Source organism: Anomaloglossus baeobatrachus, chromosome 4 (genome assembly GCF_048569485.1).
Source record: "Anomaloglossus baeobatrachus isolate aAnoBae1 chromosome 4, aAnoBae1.hap1, whole genome shotgun sequence".
Classification (NCBI taxonomy): Eukaryota; Metazoa; Chordata; class Amphibia; order Anura; family Aromobatidae; genus Anomaloglossus; species Anomaloglossus baeobatrachus.
This window is the reverse complement of record NC_134356.1, coordinates 569,747,954-569,770,096: the sequence shown is the minus strand read 5'-3', so window position 1 is coordinate 569,770,096 and position 22,143 is coordinate 569,747,954. Positions and strand designations below refer to the sequence as shown.

General features: G+C 46.2%; 1 protein-coding gene across 1 annotated transcript in view; it reads left to right on the top strand.

Moving 5' to 3' along the window:
• LCTL (lactase like) overlaps positions 1-22,143 on the top strand; it is a 91,950-nt gene that overhangs the window by 44,576 nt on the left and 25,231 nt on the right. The window contains exon 9 of the mRNA XM_075346059.1: positions 17,642-17,916. Coding sequence (XP_075202174.1) covers positions 17,642-17,916 — 275 coding nt within the window. The remainder of the gene's footprint in view (positions 1-17,641; positions 17,917-22,143) is intronic.

Genomic DNA, 22,143 nt, shown 5'->3' with positions numbered 1-22,143 from the left:
GCCAAAAAACAGCTAAATCATAGCTTGGTTTCTGCTGTAATAGTGTAAGTCACTCTGTGAATCAAACTATTATCACATTTCAGTGTATAGTGTGCGTGAACAGCGCCTTCAGATCACTGCTGTTTCTATAATGGCGATCGCCATTTTTTTTTTTTTTTTTTCTTGTCTTCCTTCCCTAAGCGCGCGCGTCTTGTGGGGCGGGCCAGCATGTCAGCCAATCCCAGACACACACACAGCTAAGTGGACTTTGAGCCAGAGAAGCAACGGCATGTGTGATAGGATCTGCATGTCACATGTCCCTGCATTATAAAACCGGACATTTTCTTCACGGACGCCATTATCTGCCTTCTGCGTCTTTGGTGTCAGACATCACTGTCGCAGCTCCGTCTTCCTGAGTCCTATAGCCGATACAGCTGTATGCGCTGCATACACAGCGTTAGACAGCTTAGGGAGAGCACTTTATAGCAGTCCTTTTAAGGGCTCCAACCGGCAGGGTCAGAGAGCCATAGGTGACAGGTCCTGCAAACAGCAACAGCGTCTGTGTAGCCCAGGTCAGGGATTTCCTACCTGCATTTCACCATTAGGAGGGAATAGAAAGGCAGGCTTCCATTCCTCTACCCAGAGCACCACAATCCTGCCACTGTACCCTCTTGTCCTCTGCACACTCCAACTGATAACTAAGCCATTATACTAGCAAACACTCAGTGTACCTAGTGGCATCCTATACGTGGCTATTGGACTTTGCTATAGTCCCACTAGTGCAAAGACATTTGCAGAGCGCGTCTGCCTGCATTGCACACTACAACTCATTCTAACCAAGCCATTATACTAGCAAACACTCAGTGTACCTAGTGGCATCCTATACGTGGCTATTGGACTTTGCTATAGTCCCACTAGTGCAAAGACATTTGCAGAGCGCGTCTGCCTGCATTGCACACTACAACTCATTCTAACCAAGCCATTATACTAGCAAACACTCAGTGTACCTAGTGGCATCCTATACGTGGCTATTGGACTTTGCTATAGTCCCACTAGTGCAAAGACATTTGCAGAGCGCGTCTGCCTGCATTGCACACTCCAACTCATTAAAACCAAGCCATTATACTAGCAAACACTCAGTGTACCTAGTGGCATCCTATACGTGGCTATTGGACTTTGCTATAGTCCCACTAGTGCAAAGACATTTGCATAGCGCGTCTGCCGGCATTGCACACTCAAACTCATTTTAACTAAGCCATTATACTAGCAAACACTCAGTGTACCTAGTGGCATCCTATACGTGGCTATTGGACTTTGCTATAGTCCCACTAGTGCAAAGACATTAGCAGAGCACATCTGCCTGCATTGCACACTACAACTCATTCTAACCAAGCCATTATACTAGCAAACACTCAGTGTACCTAGTGGCATCCTATACGTGGCTATTGGACTTTGCTATAGTCCCACTAGTGCAAAGACATTTGCAGAGCGCGTCTGCCTGCATTGCACACTCCAACTCATTAAAACCAAGCCATTATACTAGCAAACACTCAGTGTACCTAGTGGCATCCTATACGTGGCTATTGGACTTTGCTATAGTCCCACTAGTGCAAAGACATTTGCATAGCGCGTCTGCCTGCATTGCACACTCAAACTCATTTTAACTAAGCCATTATACTAGCAAACACTCAGTGTACCTAGTGGCATCCTATACGTGGCTATTGGACTTTGCTATAGTCCCACTAGTGCAAAGACATTAGCAGAGCACATCTGCCTGCATTGCACACTACAACTCATTCTAACCAAGCCATTATACTAGCAAACACTCAGTGTACCTAGTGGCATCCTATACGTGGCTATTGGACTTTGCTATAGTCCCACTAGTGCAAAGACATTTGCAGAGAGCGTCTGCCTGCATTGCACACTCCAACTCATTAAAACCAAGCCATTATACTAGCAAACACTCAGTGTACCTAGTGGCATCCTATACGTGGCTATTGGACTTTGCTATAGTCCCACTAGTGCAAAGACATTTGCATAGCGCGTCTGCCTGCATTGCACACTCAAACTCATTTTAACTAAGCCATTATACTAGCAAACACTCAGTGTACCTAGTGGCATCCTATACGTGGCTATTGGACTTTGCTATAGTCCCACTAGTGCAAAGATATTAGCAGAGCACATCTGCCTGCATTGCACACTCCAACTTTTTTAAACTAAGCAATTTTACTAGCAAACACTCAGTGTACCTAGTGGCATCCTAAACGTGGCTATTGGACTTTGCTATAGTCCCACTAGTGCAAAGACATTTGCAGAGCACGTCTGCCTGCATTGCACACTACAACTCATTGTTACTAAGCCATTATACTAGCAAACACTCAGTGTACCTAGTTGTATCCTAAACGTGGCTATTGTACTTTTGTCTATTCACAGTATTGGAACGATATTTGCAGCACGTCTGCCTGCATTGCACACTCTAACTTTTTTAAACTCAGCCATTTATAGTAGCAAACACTCAGTGTACCTAGTTGTATCCTAAACGTGGCTATTGTACTTTTGTCTATTCACAGTATTGGAACGATATTTGCAGCACGTCTGCCTGCATTGCACACTCTAACTTTTTTAAACTCAGCCATTATACTAGCAAACACTCACTGTACCTAGTTGTATCCTAAACGTGGCTATTGTACTTTTGTCAATTCACAGTATTGGAACGTTATTTGCAGCACGTCTGCCTGCATTGCACACTCAAACTTTTTTAAACTCAGCCATTATACTAGCAAACACTCAGTGTACCTAGTTGTATCCTAAACGTGGCTATTGTACTTTTGTCAATTCACAGTATTGGAACGTTATTTGCAGCACGTCTGCCTGCATTGCACACTCAAACTTTTTTAAACTCAGCCATTATACTAGCAAACACTCACTGTACCTAGTTGTATCCTAAACGTGGCTATTGTACTTTTGTCTATTCACAGTATTGGAACGTTATTTGCAGCACGTCTGCCTGCATTGCACACTCTAACTTTTTTAAACTCAGCCATTATACTAGCAAACACTCAGTGTACCTAGTTGTATCCTAAACGTGGCTATTTTACTTTTGTCTATTCACAGTATTGGAACGATATTTGCAGCACGTCTGCCTGCATTGCACACTCTAACTTTTTTAAACTCAGCCATTATACTAGCAAACACTCACTGTACCTAGTTGTATCCTAAACGTGGCTATTGTACTTTTGTCAATTCACAGTATTGGAACGTTATTTGCAGCACGTCTGCCTGCATTGCACACTCAAACTTTTTTAAACTCAGCCATTATACTAGCAAACACTCAGTGTACCTAGTTGTATCCTAAACGTGGCTATTGTACTTTTGTCAATTCACAGTATTGGAACGTTATTTGCAGCACGTCTGCCTGCATTGCACACTCAAACTTTTTTAAACTCAGCCATTATACTAGCAAACACTCAGTGTACCTAGTTGTATCCTAAACGTGGCTATTTTACTTTTGTCTATTCACAGTATTGGAACGATATTTGCAGCACGTCTGCCTGCATTGCACACTCTAACTTTTTTAAACTCAGCCATTATACTAGCAAACACTCAGTGTACCTAGTTGTATCCTAAACGTGGCTATTTTACTTTTGTCTATTCACAGTATTGGAACGATATTTGCAGCACGTCTGCCTGCATTGCACACTCTAACTTTTTTAAACTCAGCCATTATACTAGCAAACACTCAGTGTACCTAGTTGTATCCTAAACGTGGCTATTGTACTTTTGTCAATTCACAGTATTGGAACGTTATTTGCAGCACGTCTGCCTGCATTGCACACTCAAACTTTTTTAAACTCAGCCATTTATAGTAGCAAACACTCAGTGTACCTAGTTGTATCCTAAACGTGGCTATTGTACTTTTGTCAATTCACAGTATTGGAACGTTATTTGCAGCACGTCTGCCTGCATTGCACACTCAAACTTTTTTAAACTCAGCCATTTATAGTAGCAAACACTCAGTGTACCTAGTTGTATCCTAAACGTGGCTATTGTACTTTTGTCTATTCACAGTATTGGAACGTTATTTGCAGCACGTCTGCCTGCATTGCACACTCTAACTTTTTTAAACTCAGCCATTATACTAGCAAACACTCAGTGTACCTAGTTGTATCCTAAACGTGGCTATTTTACTTTTGTCTATTCACAGTATTGGAACGATATTTGCAGCACGTCTGCCTGCATTGCACACTCTAACTTTTTTAAACTCAGCCATTATACTAGCAAACACTCACTGTACCTAGTTGTATCCTAAACGTGGCTATTGTACTTTTGTCAATTCACAGTATTGGAACGTTATTTGCAGCACGTCTGCCTGCATTGCACACTCAAACTTTTTTAAACTCAGCCATTATACTAGCAAACACTCAGTGTACCTAGTTGTATCCTAAACGTGGCTATTGTACTTTTGTCAATTCACAGTATTGGAACGTTATTTGCAGCACGTCTGCCTGCATTGCACACTCAAACTTTTTTAAACTCAGCCATTATACTAGCAAACACTCACTGTACCTAGTTGTATCCTAAACGTGGCTATTGTACTTTTGTCAATTCACAGTATTGGAACGTTATTTGCAGCACGTCTGCCTGCATTGCACACTCAAACTTTTTTAAACTCAGCCATTATACTAGCAAACACTCACTGTACCTAGTTGTATCCTAAACGTGGCTATTGTACTTTTGTCAATTCACAGTATTGGAACGTTATTTGCAGCACGTCTGCCTGCATTGCACACTCAAACTTTTTTAAACTCAGCCATTATACTAGCAAACACTCACTGTACCTAGTTGTATCCTAAACGTGGCTATTGTACTTTTGTCTATTCACACTACTGCAAATCTATGTGCAGCACCTCTGCATGACAACCTCGTGCTCTGTTTTTAATAAGCTATAATGATAGCACAAAATACTGCCATTTTGTGGCATCATAGAACTGGCTGTTGTATTCCATTAGTGCCCCACTGGTGACAAGCTATTTCTAGCACCTCTACATCACACCCTCATGCACATTTAGCTACGCTAATGTTATAGCAAACTCATGGAATTCATTGCTGCATTTCATAATTCCGAGGGATAGAAAGTCAGGCTTCCTTTAGCTTTTCCTTCTGTTCATAGACAGCATCTCCAAGACAAATTTCCCCTCCACGTCTAAGTGTGGAGAGGCAGCTAGTGCGCATGCGTGTGCCGATGTACCCCAGCTGCAGCATAATTACAGTGTTTCGCCTAGTGAGTATGCTCAGCCTGACTGTGCCATTCCTGACGCTAAGTCTTCATTTCGGGATACAGCGCATGCTCCCACACTAAGTGTGAAAAGCCTCTTTGCACAGGTGCTTGCATTCTGTGCCGGGTCTAAGTCCTGTTTTGTGCCTAGACACCATGCTAAAGCTGATAGTCTTTTTTCAGAGACTGTATTTCATGCTACTGAGCATGCTCAGGCACTTCCTGCATCAGAGACTAGGTCCGGTAATGAACTCTTTGGCCCTGGCCCTGATGTGGGGGTCCCATATAGACCACAGGGCATCAGGTGTCCTCCCAAATGGCTTGCAGAGGCCCACACCTATGACTTGTCACCGCATTATTGATGGTCAGACGATGACTGGTGAGGTGTTTGGGTCATGGCAGCCATGAGGTCATCATTGAAGTTGCGTTTCCAAATAGGACGCTAGTTATGCCACTCATGACGTGTCACTCTGCTTTTGTCTCCAGGAGGTGCATTGTGGTTCACCCTGGTTTGGGGCGGACCCAGGTTATAAAAGGGGCTGGAGCCAACAAGGAGGTGCGCAGTCTTCTATTATGCTCCGAAAGAGCACACCTCCATGTGTTGAACCCATTGCGGCTTTAGGCCAGAGGTAGGCAGGGATAGGGTGGTGGATGCAGGCCACCACCACAGTTGGTAACGCAGAACGGTTAAGACCAGCTCCTGTCCTAACAGTCCTGCTTGTGCAGCCCAGTGGCATTAACAGGCCTGCTGCTGCTGATGCGCCTGCTGTCCACAGGTGTGGCCCCTACGCACACGGTCAGCGTACTCAATGGCCCCTGTGTTGTTAACAGGGAGTTCCTGGGCTGGGTGGGCATGTGGACCCTGTGACGCTAACAGGGCTCACAGTCTCCAGATCCGAATGGCGTCTAACTCGGTTCAGGCTACTATTAGTTTCATAGCCACACAGCTCTGTATCCTCCACCAAACCTTCAAGTTGCCAACCTCTCCTTTTCCAACTGGGAGCACGGTGGACACTGACTGCTGAAGGTGATATATACCTTTCTCTTTCTTTTCTTATTAATTTTTGTTATATAGCGGTCACAGATTATATACCACTTTATCCAAATCTGCCAGTCCCACTGTAACAGATGTTGTTTCTTCAGCAAATGTTACAGTTGTTTAACCACCAAATCCACGGACCAAAATTTTTTTCCCCTTTCCAACACACCTGTTCCCCTTTCCAACAGCATCTGTCCTTTTTCAACTCATTTTGGGATATGACCAAAAGTGCAACTGTGCAGGGACACCGTACTCAACGCCATCTCAGCACAGCAGCCATCCCTCGGTCCCTCCGATGTGGACAAGTAAAAGACCATTTCCTCCTATCCATGACAAAGTGTTGAGATTCACTCTGTGCAGCACTGGTGTTTAGTGGAAAAGTAGATCTAAGATTGCGTACCACATTCTGCAGATACTCCTGTATACGTGCGTCTATTTCTATGGCAGGAATTAGTTCGCCAAATTTTGTCTTGTACCGGGGATCTAACAGTGTGGCAACCCAGTATTCAGGATTACTTCAAATTCATACAATCCGAGGGTCATGTAGGTAGTGCAGCAAGAAGGCGCTCATGTGTCTTGTGCATCCAGGAGGACCAAGTCCTTGGTGTGTTGGTGGCAGAGAGGTGAGAATCGTGCATCCTTCCTCTGCCCTCTACCCACAACCTCGCACAACCGAAATGTGAGCAAGCTCTCACTCATCTGCTGAGTCTTCCATGCCCATCGCCAGTTCGTCCTCCATTTCTTCATGGGCTCCTGCACTTTCATCAACACTTTTTGCTGATACTATGCGCCCTTGTTAATCCCTCTCCCTCACCATGACTGCCGCATAGGTGCCGCTGACCATCTGGACCTCGTAGATCTTGTTATCCCTTCCGCATATGACTCCTCCTGTACTTCCTGCCCTTCCTCTTGTCCCAACACCTGACTCCGAATAATAATTACAGTGTGCTCCATCATGTAGATGACCAGAATTGTCACGCTGAGAATGACATTGCCAGTGCTAAACATCTTCGTCGACATTTCAAAACTGTGTAGCAGGGTGCATAGGTCCTTGATCTGACACCACTCCAGCAGCGTGATCTGCACCACCTCTGGATCAACTTATCCCAGGCTATATGTCTTACCGTATTTCAGCAGGGCTCTGCGGTGCTGCCACACACGCTGCAACATGTGCAGATTCCAATTCCTGCGTGTCGGAACATCGCATTTCCGGCGTTTAACTGCCAGACCCTAAGACTTCCGGAGTGATGAAAGTTGTTGAGCTGCTGTGTGCGCACGATGGAAGTGAGCACATAGCGAGCGTGCCCGCTGCACAAGGCCATGTAGGCCGTGATGGTGTTTTAAAAATTGCTGGAGAATTCGGATCAACACGTGAGCCATAAAAGGCACGTGTGTCACATTGCCCTGAGGATGGCCCGCAGCCAGGTTTGCATCATTGCCGCACACGGCTGTTAAGTCACCAACGGAGTCCGCTCCGTCAATTTGTACTCCGGTCGCCAGGTGACAACGTGTTCCTTTCATGAATAGTGCTGATGATGGGAGAGTAGTCGATGCCAGCGGCGCAGGTGGACGCAGGTTATGCTCACCCACTGGGCTGCATTACCTTGACAGATGCAGAATCTCTGGCTGAATGTAGCTGGTGGGTATCTCACAGATGAAATACCATCATTCAGCTACAACCAATGGGAAGACACCACACCCTTTTTTATGCCCATCCTGTCTGCAGACCACTGCCAGACATAGCTATGAACCTCTGGTTAATTTTACCCCCAGTTCAGTTTTATGATTTTGTGTGCTTGTTACCTGACTACTTTTCCTGCTTGCTGTTTATGTACCTTGTTGGCCGATACGCATTTCACCTCTGCTTGTTTTCTGATTAAGTCCTGGCCGTCCCATTCTGTTCCTGTTCCTCAATTAATGTTTTGACCCTGCCTGACTACTATTCTCTGTAATAGCGGTGTGACTCACATTTCCCATACATTTCAAAGTAAAACTTTGACCGCCTGATGGCATTGAGCTCTGCTGCCAGCATAGTAAGGAGGTGTGTGGTAGTCCTTGTGCGCAGTTGCAAGGAAGGGTGGCCTGACCACACAGGGTTTGCGCAAAGGTAGAGGACCCACACGAGGTTGAAGAGGCAGAAGCAGTGTATTAACTTCTACATACAGAACAAGGATTGAAACAACTCGTGGGGACGGCAAGACTTGTACAGCAGACCCTTCTCCATCTCTCACCATAGTTTGCCAGTGCCCAGTCAGTGACATGTAATGACCCTGTCTATGCTTACTGGTCCAAGTATCTGTGTTGAAATGCACCCTGTCGCACACAGATTTTCTCAAGGAAGTGGTGATGTTGTGTGCGACATGCCGGTGTAGCGCGGGCATGCTTTTCTTGGAGAAGCAGTGGTGATTGGGCATCTGGTACTGGGGCACAGCGACAGACATAAGGTCTGTAAAATCCTGTGTGTCCACTACGCGTAAAGGCAGCATTTCGGTAGCCAACAGCTTACAGAGGGATAGAGTCAACCACTTAGCTTTGTCATGGGTCGCAGTAAGTGGCCTTTTATTTGACCACATCTGAGGGACAGAGATCTGGCTGCTGTCTGTAGACGGTGTTGAGTAGGGTGTCCCTGGAAAAATGCAGGTTTGTGAGAAAAGTGCAGGCGGAGACATGATGTTGGCTTCATCTTGCCTTCAGATCTGTTCATCTTGTATCATTTTTAAAAAACACAGCAAGCAAGGGTTACTCCAAGCGGAGTCTCCCTTTTTTTCCAAAAATTGGGCCCCACACAGACACCTTATCAGTGGCAGCACTTGTGCCCTAGTTGCAAACAGGATGTTTTGATTTGCATCAAGCACATTCCAAATCCACAAGCATTTACTCTCCCCAGGATGACACAGGGGTAGTAAATTCCTTCTGGATCCATGACTTGTTCATTTTGATGAACGTCAGTCTGTCCACATTGTCACTGGACAGACGCGTGCGCTTATCTGTCAGCACACACCCAGCAGCACTGAAGACACGTTCAGAGACAACGCTGGCAGCTGGACACGACAAAATCTTCGAGGCGTAACTGGAGAGCTCTTGACATTTTTCTAGATTTGAAGCACAAAAGGAGCAAGGCTCCATTTGCAAAGTCATTGCATCGATGTTCATTTGGAGATACTCCTGTATCATCCTCTCCATCCGTTGACTATGTGTCAGACTTGTTGTCTCTGGTGGCCTTGCAAAGGAGGGTCTAAAAAAATTATGAAAAGATTCCATAAAATTGCTGTTACCAGCACCAGATACGGTCCTACTGGTACGGGTAGACTGTTGAAGATGACGAGGCCGTCCCATGTTTGTCAAGTTACAACTGGGAGAATCACTCCCTTCACCTGCACGGTTGTTTGGTGGAAAAGCCGAGCTAAGATCGAGTAACAGCTTCTGCTGATACTCCTGCATACGTGCGTCCCTTTCTATGGGTGGAATTATGTCACAAAATTTGGACTTGTCCCGGGGATCTAATAGTGTGGCAAGCCAGTAGTCATCATCACTTCTAATTTTGACAATACGAGGGTCATGTTGGAGGTAGTGCAACAAGAAGGCACTCATGTGTCTTGCGCAGCCATGCGCACCAAGTCCACGCTGTGTTTGTGGCATAGAGGTGCTAACCGTTCTTTCTTCCTCGGTCATCTCCCCCCAACCTCTTTCAACTGAAATTTGACCAAGGTCCCCCTCATCTGCTGAGTCTTCCATGTCCATGGACAGTTCGTCCTCCATATCTTCATGTCCTCCTGCACCTTCCTCAACATCTCACCTGCTACCATGCGCCCTTGTTGATCCCTGTCCCCCATGGTCCCATGCCTGCCGCGTTGGTGATGATGAACGTCTGGACCTTGGTGATGTTGTTGTGTCTTGCGCATATGAATCCTCCTGTAGTTCCTCCCCTTCCTGTTGTCCCACCCCCTGACTACGAATAGTGTTTAGCGTGTGCTCCAGCATGTAAATGACTGTAATCGTCATGCTGATAATGGCATTGTCAGCGCTAAACATATTCGTCGCCATGTCGAAACTGTGCAGAAGGGTGCATAGGTCCTTGATCTGAGATCACTCCATCAGGGTGATCTGCCCCACTTCTGCATCTCGTTGGCCCAGGCTATACATCATGACGTATTGCACCAGGGCTCGCCGGTGCTGCCACAGTCGCTGTAACATGTGGAGAGTTGAATTCCAGCGTGTCGCCACATCGCATTTCAGGCGATGAACCGGCAGGCCGAAAGACTTCTGGAGCGATGCAAGTCGCTCAGGTGCGGCGGTTGAACGGCGGAAGTGAGCACTGCAGACAGTTTCCGTGCCCTGGTCAGAAGGCCATCTAGGCCGGGATAGTGTGTTAAAAATTGCTGGACAACAAGGTTAAACACGTGAGCCATACAAGGCACGTGTGTCACCTTGCCCAGGCGAAGGGCCGCACCCAGGTTTGCAGCATTGTCGCACACGGCCTTACCAGGCTGCAGGTTGAGTGGAGACAACCATTTATCAAAATCAGTCTCCAGAGCTGCCCACAACTCAGTCGCTGTGTGACTCCTATTTCAAAGACATGTCAAGCTAAAGACCGCCTGATGCCGTTGCGCTCTGCTACCAGCATAGTAATGAGGGGTGCGTGATTCCTTCTGCGCAGTGAGAACGCTGGTGGCCTGACCAGGCAGGCTTGGGGCGGAGGTGGAGGACCCAGATGAGGTGGAGGATGCAGAAGCAGTGGCGGAACTTGGACAGACAGAGGATTGACACACAAGTCGTGGGGACGGCAAGACTTGTGCAGCAGACCCTTCACCATCTATCACCATAGTTACCCAGTGGCCAGTCAGCGACATGTAACGTCCCTGTCCATGCTTACTGGTCCAAGTATCGGTGGTGAAATGCACCCGTTCACACACAGAGTTTCTCAAGGAAGCGGTGATGTTGTGTGCGACATGCTGGTGTAGCGCGGGCACACCTTTCTTAGAGAAGTAGTGGCGACTAGGCATCTGGTACTGGGGCACAGCGACAGACATAAGGTCTCTAAAATCCTGTGTGTCCACTAGGCGGAAAGGCAGCATTTCTGTAGTCAACAGCTTACAGAGGGATAGAGTCAACCTCTTCGCTTTGTCATGGGTCGCAGGAAGTGGCCTTTTATTTGACCACATCTGAGGGACAGAGATCTGGCTGCTGTGTGTAGACGGTGTTGAGTCGGGTGTCCCTGGAAAAATGCAGCTTTGTGAGGAAAGTGCAGGCGGAGACATGATGTTGCCTTCATCCAAAGTTGGTGCTATCGATGTCTGAGAGAGCTGTACACACTCACTTGTTTCCCCTTCCAAACCAACTGACGACCTACCAAGCAAACTGCCTGTTGCGGTTACAGTGGTGGAAGTTGTGGGTGGAAAAACAGGTGTGACAGCTGTCCCCACAGTCCTAGAAGATGACGAGCGCGCGGATGCACTGGAAGGGGCAGGCGGTGGATGGTTCGCTCCGCTAGGCCGCATTGCAGCACGGTGAGCTTCCCATCGGGCCATATGATATTTATTCATGTGACGATTCATGGAAGAAGTTGTCAAACTGCTGAGGTTTTGACCTCTACTAAGAGAACCATGACAAATTTTACAGATCACATAATTTGGGCGATCTTTTTCTATGTCAAAAAAGGACCTGGCTAGGCAAGGCTTAGAGGCCATGCGACCTGTTGATCCACCCCGAATAATGCTCAGAGGCAGAGTGGTGGCTGAGGATGCAGTTGTAGACGTGCTACCAGTGCTCCGACTGTGTCCAGGAAGGCGCCAGGTTACTTCGACGTCGGTTGCATCCTCCTCCACCGCCTCTGTTGACCTCCTCGAGTGTCTGACTGTGGGTTGACAGTAGGTGTGATCTAGAACTTAATCATCAATTGTTGTGTTTGCACTCCCCTACCCCTCAGACCGAGTTTCTTCTTGCCCTGACCGAATATTTAAGTTGTCATCCCAATCGGGTATCTGCGTCTCATCTTCATCAGTATGTTCCTCATTGCCTATAACCACAGTTGTTGGAAAGGCAGCATTTTGGTAGCCAACAGTTTGCATATGATGAAAGTCAACCTCCAAGCCATTTCATGCCCTTCTAAAAGCATGTAAAACACAGCGAGGGGACTCCAACCACAGTCTCCCTCGTTGCCACTAACTGGGCCACACACACCCCACTTGACTGGCATCGGTTGAGCCCCCTTTTGAAAAAGAAAAAGATGCTTTGCATGAAGCACTCTCAAAAATACGCGTGCCTTTCCCGTCCCCTGGCTGACCCAGGGGAAGAAAAGTCCTCTGAGAGCCATGACTTGTTCATCTTGGTTCTTTTAGAGACACAGCGAGGGGACTCCAACCACAGTCTCCCTCGTTGCCACTAACTGGGCCACACACACCCCACTTGACTGGCATCGGTTGAGCCCCCTTTTGAAAAAGAAAAAGATGCTTTGCATGAAGCACTCTCAAAAATACGCGTGCCTTTCCCGTCCCCTGGCTGACCCAGGGGAAGAAAAGTCCTCTGAGAGCCATGACTTGTTCATCTTGGTTCTTTTAGAGACACAGCGAGGGGACTCCAACCACAGTCTCCCTCGTTGCCACTAACTGGGCCACACACACCCCACTTGACTGGCATCGGTTGACCCCCCCTTTTGACAAAGAAAAAGATGCTTTGCATGAAGCACTCTCAAAAATACGCGTGCCTTTCCCGTCCCCTGGCTGACCCAGGGGAAGAAAAGTCCTCTGAGAGCCATGACTTGTTCATCTTGGTTCTTTTAGAGACACAGCGAGGGGACTCCAACCACAGTCTCCCTCGTTGACACTAACTGGGCCACACACACCCCACTTGACTGGCATCGGTTGACCCCCCCTTTTGACAAAGAAAAAGATGCTTTGCATGAAGCACTCTCAAAAATACGCGTGCCTTTCCCGTCCCCTGGCTGACCCAGGGGAAGAAAAGTCCTCTGAGAGCCATGACTTGTTCATCTTGGTTCTTTTAGAGACACAGCGAGGGGACTCCAACCACAGTCTCCCTCGTTGCCACTAACTGGGCCACACACACCCCACTTGACTGGCATCGGTTGACCCCCCCTTTTGACAAAGAAAAAGATGCTTTGCATGAAGCACTCTCAAAAATACGCGTGCCTTTCCCGTCCCCTGGCTGACCCAGGGGAAGAAAAGTCCTCTGAGAGCCATGACTTGTTCATCTTGGTTCTTTTAGAGACACAGCGAGGGGACTCCAACCACAGTCTCCCTCGTTGCCACTAACTGGGCCACACACACCCCACTTGACTGGCATCGGTTGACCCCCCCTTTTGACAAAGAAAAAGATGCTTTGCATGAAGCACTCTCAAAAATACGCGTGCCTTTCCCGTCCCCTGGCTGACCCAGGGGAAGAAAAGTCCTCTGAGAGCCATGACTTGTTCATCTTGGTTCTTTTAGAGACACAGCGAGGGGACTCCAACCACAGTCTCCCTCGTTGCCACTAACTGGGCCACACACACCCCACTTGACTGGCATCGGTTGAGCCCCCTTTTGAAAAAGAAAAAGATGCTTTGCATGAAGCACTCTCAAAAATACGCGTGCCTTTCCCGTCCCCTGGCTGACCCAGGGGAAGAAAAGTCCTCTGAGAGCCATGACTTGTTCATCTTGGTTCTTTTAGAGACACAGCGAGGGGACTCCAACCACAGTCTCCCTCGTTGCCACTAACTGGGCCACACACACCCCACTTGACTGGCATCGGTTGAGCCCCCTTTTGAAAAAGAAAAAGATGCTTTGCATGAAGCACTCTCAAAAATACGCGTGCCTTTCCCGTCCCCTGGCTGACCCAGGGGAAGAAAAGTCCTCTGAGAGCCATGACTTGTTCATCTTGGTTCTTTTAGAGACACAGCGAGGGGACTCCAACCACAGTCTCCCTCGTTGCCACTAACTGGGCCACACACACCCCACTTGACTGGCATCGGTTGAGCCCCCCTTTTGACAAAGAAAAAGATGCTTTGCATGAAGCACTCTCAAAAATACGCGTGCCTTTCGCCTCCCCTGGCTGACCCAGGGGAAGAAAAGTCCTCTGAGAGCCAGGTCCACATTGTCAGTGGACAGACACGTGTGCTTATCTGCCAGCAGACCCCCAGCAGCACTGAAGACAGGTTCCGAGAGAACGCTGGCTGCAGGACACGACAAGATCCTCAAGGCGTACGTGGCGAGCTCAGGCAATTTATCCAGATTGGAAGCCTAAAATGAGCAGGGCTCAAGTTGCACAATAATGGAATCGATGTTTCTTTGCATATACTCATATATCTGTGTGTCTCCCTCTTTTTCCTTGTCCAGCTGTTTTGTTTTCACATGAGTATATGTCCTTGTCACTTTCCCATGTGTTTGTGTTATGTTGTGAGTTGTTTGTCACCTTTTGGACACCTTTCAGGGTGTTTTCTAGGTGTTTTACTGTGTTTGTGATTGCCTGCCATTGTTTCCTATGGGCTCGAGTTCGGTTCGTCGAACGTTCGACGAGCCGAACTCGAGCCAGACCCCCCGTTCGGCGAACCGCCTCGAGCCGAACCGGGACCGGTTCGCTCATCTCTACTCACCACCTTCAAGTCCACACTCACTGCTGCAAAACAAACCTACTTCTCATCCCTCATATCCTCTCTCTCTCACAACCCTAAACAGCAATTCAACACTTTCAATTCTCTCCTCCGCCCTCCAGCACCACCTCCCTCTCCTCTCATCTCAGCTGAAGACTTTGCTTCTTTCTTCAAGCAGAAGATTGATAACTTCAGAGCAAGCTTTGGCCCACAATCACCATGGCCCCTCATCATAGCTACTCAGCCCTCTTCCTCCAAATTCAGCTTCTCCACCACAGCAGAAAACAATCTTTTCACTCTACTCTCAAGATCACATCTAACCACCTGTGGACTTGACCCGCTCCCATCGCACTTCATCCCCAACATCACCGCAGTCCTCATCCCAGCCCTAGCCCATCTCTTCAACCTATCACTAACAAGTGGTGTATTCCCCTCATGCTTTAAACATGCCTCCATTACACCCATCCTCAAAAAGCCCTCCCTTGACCCTTCCTCTGTGTCAAACTATCGCCCCATATCCCTTCTCCCCTATGCCTCAAAACTACTGGAACAGCATGTCCATCTTGAATTGTCCTCATACCTCTCCTCCTGCTCCCTCTTTGACCAGCTACAATTTGGCTTCCGACCACATCACTCTACTGAAACTGCCCTAACCAAAGTCACCAATGATCTACTAACCACCAAAGCCAAGCGACACTACTCTATCCTCCTCCTCCTGGACCTTTCCTCTGCCTTCGACACAGTAGACCATTCCCTCCTACTACAGATTCTCTCATCTCTGGGCATCACAGACTTGGCCCTATCTTGGATCTCTTCATACCTAACCGACCGAACTTTCAGCGTCTCCCATTCTCACACTACTTCCTCATCTCGCCCCCTATCGGTCGGTGTCCCACAAGGCTCAGTTCTTGGACCCCTGCTGTTCTCAATCTACACCTTCGGCCTGGGACAGCTCATAGAGTCCCATGGCTTTCAGTATGATCTCTATGACGATGACACACAGGTCTACCTGTCTGGACCTGACATTACCTCCCTACTAACCAAAATTCCACAATGTCTGTCTGCTATTTCATCCTTCTTCTCTGCTCGATTCCTAAAGCTTAATATAGACAAAACAGAGTTCATTGTCTTTCCTCCTCCTCCTCCTCCTCCTCACTCATCTCCTCCAACAAGCCTTTCCATCAAACTTGATGGTTGCTCACTCTCCCCAGTCTCACAAGCTCGTTGCCTTGGAGTAACCCTCGACTCTGCTCTATCCTTCAAGCCACACATCCAAGCCCTCTTCAGCTCATGCAGACTACAACTCAAAAATATCTCCCGGATCCGTGCTTTCCTTAACCAAGAATCAGCAAAAACATTAGTGCATGCCGTCATCATCTCCCGCCTCGACTACTGCAACCTCCTGCTCACTGGCCTCCCTTCCAACACTCTTGCACCCCTCCAATCTATCCTAAACTCTGAGGCCCGCTTAATCCACCTCTCCCCTCGCTATTCCCCAGCCTCGCCACTCTGCCAATCCCTTCACTGGCTTCCCATCGCCCAACGACTCCAGTTCAAAACATTAACCATGACATACAAAGCCATCCACAACCTGTCTCCTCCTTACATCTGTGACCTAGTCTCCTGGTACCTACCTACACGCAACCTCAGATCCTCACAAGATCTCCTTCTCTACTCCTCTCTTATCTCCTCTTCCCACAATCGCGTACAAGATTTCTCCCGTGCCTTCCCCATACTCTGGAACGCTCCACCTCACCATATCAGACTCTCCCCTACCGTGGAAAGCTTCAAGAGGAACCTCAAGACCCATCTCTTCCAACAAGCCTACAACCTTACAATAACCCTCAGTCCAGTACACCACTGAGCAACCAGCTCTGTCCTCACCTATTGTACCATCACCCATTCCCTGTAGACTGTGAGCCCTCGCGGGCAGGGTCCTCTCTCCTCCTATACCAGTCTGTTTGTACTGTTAATGATTGTTGTACATATACCCTCTTTCACTTGTAAAGCGCCATGGAATAAATGGCGCTATAATACTAAATAATAATGAAGAACATTCTTAGTATAAGACAGCTTATGTCTGAGTTAATATGATTTCGGTGGTGGTGCTTAGTCTACGCTGTTGTAGAGGCTGATGTAAGCCACATGGCCTTATCTGTATAATACTTGTGTGGGGTTTTATGAGGCAATATATTGACTGTTTTGACAATTAGCCCGGATATTTATTAGGTGGTCTATAGCAACCAATCACAAGCTCTGCTTCTATCTATCTTATCTAGAGATAAAGGAGCTCTGATTGGTTGCTATAGGTAACAAAAGACATTGTTAGCGTAGGACAGGTTATGTGTGAGTTAGTATGATTTCGGTGGGGATGCTTAGCCATGCTTTTCTCACGGTCAACTTTATGTGACCTGTTCAAGAGTTGGAACTGCAAAAATCTGTTCATCTTTACACAAGAAGGAAAAGAAAGAATGTCGTTTATCAAAAGGCCCTCCAATAAGGAGTTTGAGATAAAGTACTTCACATTACTTTGGTAATCAATTAGTTAATTTGTGTTGCATATCTCTGCTGTTAAATATATGTGAAATGCTTCTATTACTTTACTGAACTTCTTTTAGTTTTAATAATAACATTTCGGTCTGTTTAGTTTGTGCAAAATATTTTTTTTGTTAACACATTCTATTTTGTTACAATTAAGAATAGTTAGTTACTATCCCGGGCAACGCCGGGTAATACAGCAAGTGTGTGATAAATCTCCTACTTACAGGACAGAAGAGCATACAGCAAGGTCTGGGGATGTCAAGACTTCCTATATTTACCTCTCAAGAGAAGGCCTATATTAAAGGTACAAGTGACTTTCTTGGGGTAGGTCACTTCACCACCAGATATATCACAAGCAGAAACTTCCCATCTACACAGGGGCCAAGTTACTTCACAGACCGAGATCTTACAGAGCTGGTGGACCCCAGGTGGCCTGAGCCAGAGTCAAAGTGGCTGTATTCTGTCCCATGGGGTTTCCGCAGACTGCTAAATTTTGTAAAGGTAATTTATAGGTTATTATGCCTTGACATCTCTAATGTGGGGAACATAATCCTTATTTTCACCAATTTTACCATAAAGTACTATTTAAGAAAAAAACTTTTTCTGTGGATTAGCTACATGCCAGTGTTGTTTTTTAATTTCACTTCTGAAACCTCAGTGTAAACTATGTAAAAATATGTTTTTAATGTACCTTAACCCCTTCACCACCGAAGACGTACCGATACGCCCTAAATCATGAAGATCACTGTTGGCTGCCGTGGTGAGCTAGCGACGATTCCTGTACATGTCTGCTGATTTGAACAACAGACATGTGCAGCTATCCGGCGGGGGTGGATTCGCGATCCACCTGCGCCTGTTAATCCCTTAGATCGTACAATCAAAAAGTGACAACGAGATTTAAATGGACGCAGCGGGGAAATCACCTTACCCTCCACCATCGGAGGACCCGTGACGCGATCAAGGTTACATGGTAGTGACGGGTCATATGATGACTCCTCTCACTATCATGACCTACAGTTAGGTCCAGAAATATTTGGACAGTGACACAATTTTCGCAAGTTGGGCTCTGCATGCCACCACATTGGATTTGAAATGAAACCTCTACAACAGAATTCAAGTGCACATTGTAACGTTTAATTTGAAGGTTTGAACAAAAATATCTGATAGAAATTGTAGGAATTGTACACATTTCTTTACAAACACTCCACATTTTAGGAGGTCAAAAGTAATTGGACAAATAAACCAAACCCAAAAAACAAATTTTTATTTTCAATATTTTGTTGCGAATCCTTTGGAGGCAATCACTGCCTTAAGTCTGGAACCCATGGACATCACCAAACGCTGGGTTTCCTCCTTCTTAATGCTTTGCCAGGCCTTTACAGCCGCAGCCTTCAGGTCTTGCTTATTTGTGGGTCTTTCCGTCTTAAGTCTGGATTTGAGAAAGTGAAATGCATGCTCAATTGGGTTAAGATCTGGTGATTGACTTGGCCATTGCAGAATGTTCCACTGTTTTGCACTCATGAACTCCTGGGTAGCTTTGGCTGTATGCTTGGGGTCATTGTCCATCTGTACTATGAAGCGCCGTCCGATCAACTTTGCGGCATTTGGCTGAATCTGGGCTGAAAGTATATCCCGGTACACTTCAGAATTCATCCGGCTACTCTTGTCTGCTGTTATGTCATCAATAAACACAAGTGACCCAGTGCCATTGAAAGCCATGCATGCCCATGCCATCACGTTGCCTCCACCATGTTTTACAGAGGATGTGGTGTGCCTTGGATCATGTGCCGTTCCCTTTCTTCTCCAAACTTTTTTCTTCCCATCATTCTGGTACAGGTTGATCTTTGTCTCATCTGTCCATAGAATACTTTTCCAGAACTGAGCTGGCTTCATGAGGTGTTTTTCAGCAAATTTAACTCTGGCCTGTCTATTTTTGGAATTGATGAATGGTTTGCATCTAGATGTGAACCCTTTGTATTTACTTTCATGGAGTCTTCGCTTTACTGTTGACTTAGAGACAGATACACCTACTTCACTGAGAGTGTTCTGGACTTCAGTTGATGTTGTGAACGGGTTCTTTTTCACCAAAGAAAGTATGCGGAGATCATCCACCACTGTTGTCATCCGTGGACGCCCAAGCCTTTTTGAGTTCTTAAGCTCACCAGTCAATTCCTTTTTTCTCAGAATGTACCCGACTGTTGATTTTGCTACTCCAAGCATGTCTGCTATCTCTCTGATGGATTTTTTCTTTTTTTTCAGCCTCAGGATGTTCTGCTTCACCTCAATTGAGAGTTCCTTAGACCGCATGTTGTCTGGTCACAGCAACAGCTTCCAAATGCAAAACCACACACCTGTAATCAACCCCAGACCTTTTAACTACTTCATTGATTACAGGTTAACGAGGGAGACGCCTTCAGAGTTAATTGCAGCCCTTAGAGTCCCTTGTCCAATTACTTTTGGTCCCTTGAAAAAGAGGAGGCTATGCATTACAGAGCTATGATTCCTAAACCCTTTCTCCGATTTGGATGGAAAACTCTCATTGCAGCTGGGAGTGTGCACTTTCAGCCCATATTATATATATAATTGTATTTCTGAACATGTTTTTGTAAACAGCTAAAATAACAAAACTTGTGTCACTGTCCAAATATTTCTGGACCTAACTGTAGTTCCTGTTACAGCCGGCAGAGCAGCGGCTGTAACAGGAGAGCAGCAGTTCTGCTGATCAGAGTTGTGCAGCTCTGCTTAACCGAAATTAATCAGCGATCAGACTGCTGATCCTTATAGTCCCCTATGTGGACTAGTAAAATAAAAAAATAAGTTTTAAAAAATTAGAAAAAAAACCTAAAAAGTTCAAATCACCCCCCCATTCGCCTCATTGTAAATTAAAGGGTTAAAAAATTTAAAAAATATACACATATTTGGTATCGCCGCTCTCAGAAATGCCTGATTATCAAAATATAAAATCAATTAATCTGATTGGTAAACGGAGTAGCGGCAAAAAAGTTCCAAACGCCAAAATTATGTTTTTTGGTTGTTGCAAATTTTGCACAAAATTCAATAACAGGCGATTAAAACGTACCATCTGCGCAAAAAGGATACCAATAAAAACATCAGCTCGAGTTGCAATAAATAAGCCATCACTGAGCCCCCTATTCCGAAAAATAAGAGCACTACGGGTTGGAGAAAATGGTACAAATAGTGTGCCACTTTTTTGGGACAAACGACTGAATATTTTTAACCCCTTAGATAAAAGTAAACATATACATGTTTGGTATCTACGAACTCGTACCGACCTGAGGCATCATATTGACACATCAGTTTTACCATGTTGTGAACACAATAAAATAAAATACTCTAAAACAATCGCACTTTTTTTGCAATTTTTCTGCACTTGGAATTACACTATATGGTAAAACTCATGGTTTATTTTAAAAGTCCAACTTGTCCCACAAAAAATAAACCCTGATATGGCAAGATTGACGGAAAAATAAAACTGTTATGGCTCTCAGAATAAGGGGAGCAAAAAAACAGAAACGTAAAATCGCCCGGGGGTGAAGGGGTTAAGGCCTCATACATTGGACAAAATTACATTTCCATACAAGTACCCAACCATACAGAGACCTGAAACACCAACCAAGCATATGTACAGTGCCTACAAGTAGTATTCAACCCCCTGCAGATTTAGCAGGTTTACACATTCGGAATTAACTTGGCATTGTGACATTTGGACTGTAGATCAGCCTGGAAGTGTGAAATGCACTGCAGCAAAAAAGAATGTTATTTCTTTCTTTTTTTTTTTTTTTAAATTGTGAAAAGTTTATTCAGAGGGTCATTTATTATTCAACCCCTCAAACCACAAGAATTCTGTTTGGTTCCCCTAAAGTATTAAGAAGTATTTCAGGCACAAAGAACAATGAGCTTCACATGTTTGGATTAATTATCTCTTTTTCCAGCCTTTTCTGACTAATTAAGACCCTCCCCAAACTTGTGAACAGCACTCATACTTGGTCAACATGGGAAAGACAAAGGAGCATTCCAAGGCCATCAGAGACAAGATCGTGGAGGGTCCAAAGGCTGGCAAGGGGTACAAAACCCTTTCCAAGGAGTTGGGCCTACCTGTCTCCACTGTTGGGAGCATCATCCGGAAGTGGAAGGCTTAGGGAACTACTGTTAGCCTTCCACGGCCTAGACAGCCTTTGAAAGTTTGCACCCGTGCCGAGGCCAGGCTTGTCCGAAGAGTCAAGCCTAACCCAAAAACAACAAGGAAGGAGCTCCGGGAAGATCTCATGGCAGTGGGGACACTGGTTTCAGTCAATACCATAAGTAACGTACTCCACCGCAATGGTCTCCGTTCCAGACTCGCCCGAAAGGTACCTTTACTTTCAAAGCGTCATGTCAAGGCTCGTCTACAGGTTGCTCATGATCACTTGGAGGACTCTGAGACAGACTGGTTCAAGGTTCTCTGGTCTGATGAGACCAAGATCGAGATCTTTGGTGCCAACCACACACGTGACGTTTGGAGACTGGATGGCACTGCATACGACCCCAAGAATTCCATGCCTACAGTCAAGCATGGTGGTGGCAGCATCATGCTGTGGGGCTGTTTCTCAGCCAAGGGGCCTGGCCATCTGGTCCGCATCCATGGGAAGATGGATAGCACGGCCTACCTGGAGATTTTGGCCAAGAACCTCCGCTCCTCCATCAAGGATCTCAAGATGGGTCGTCATT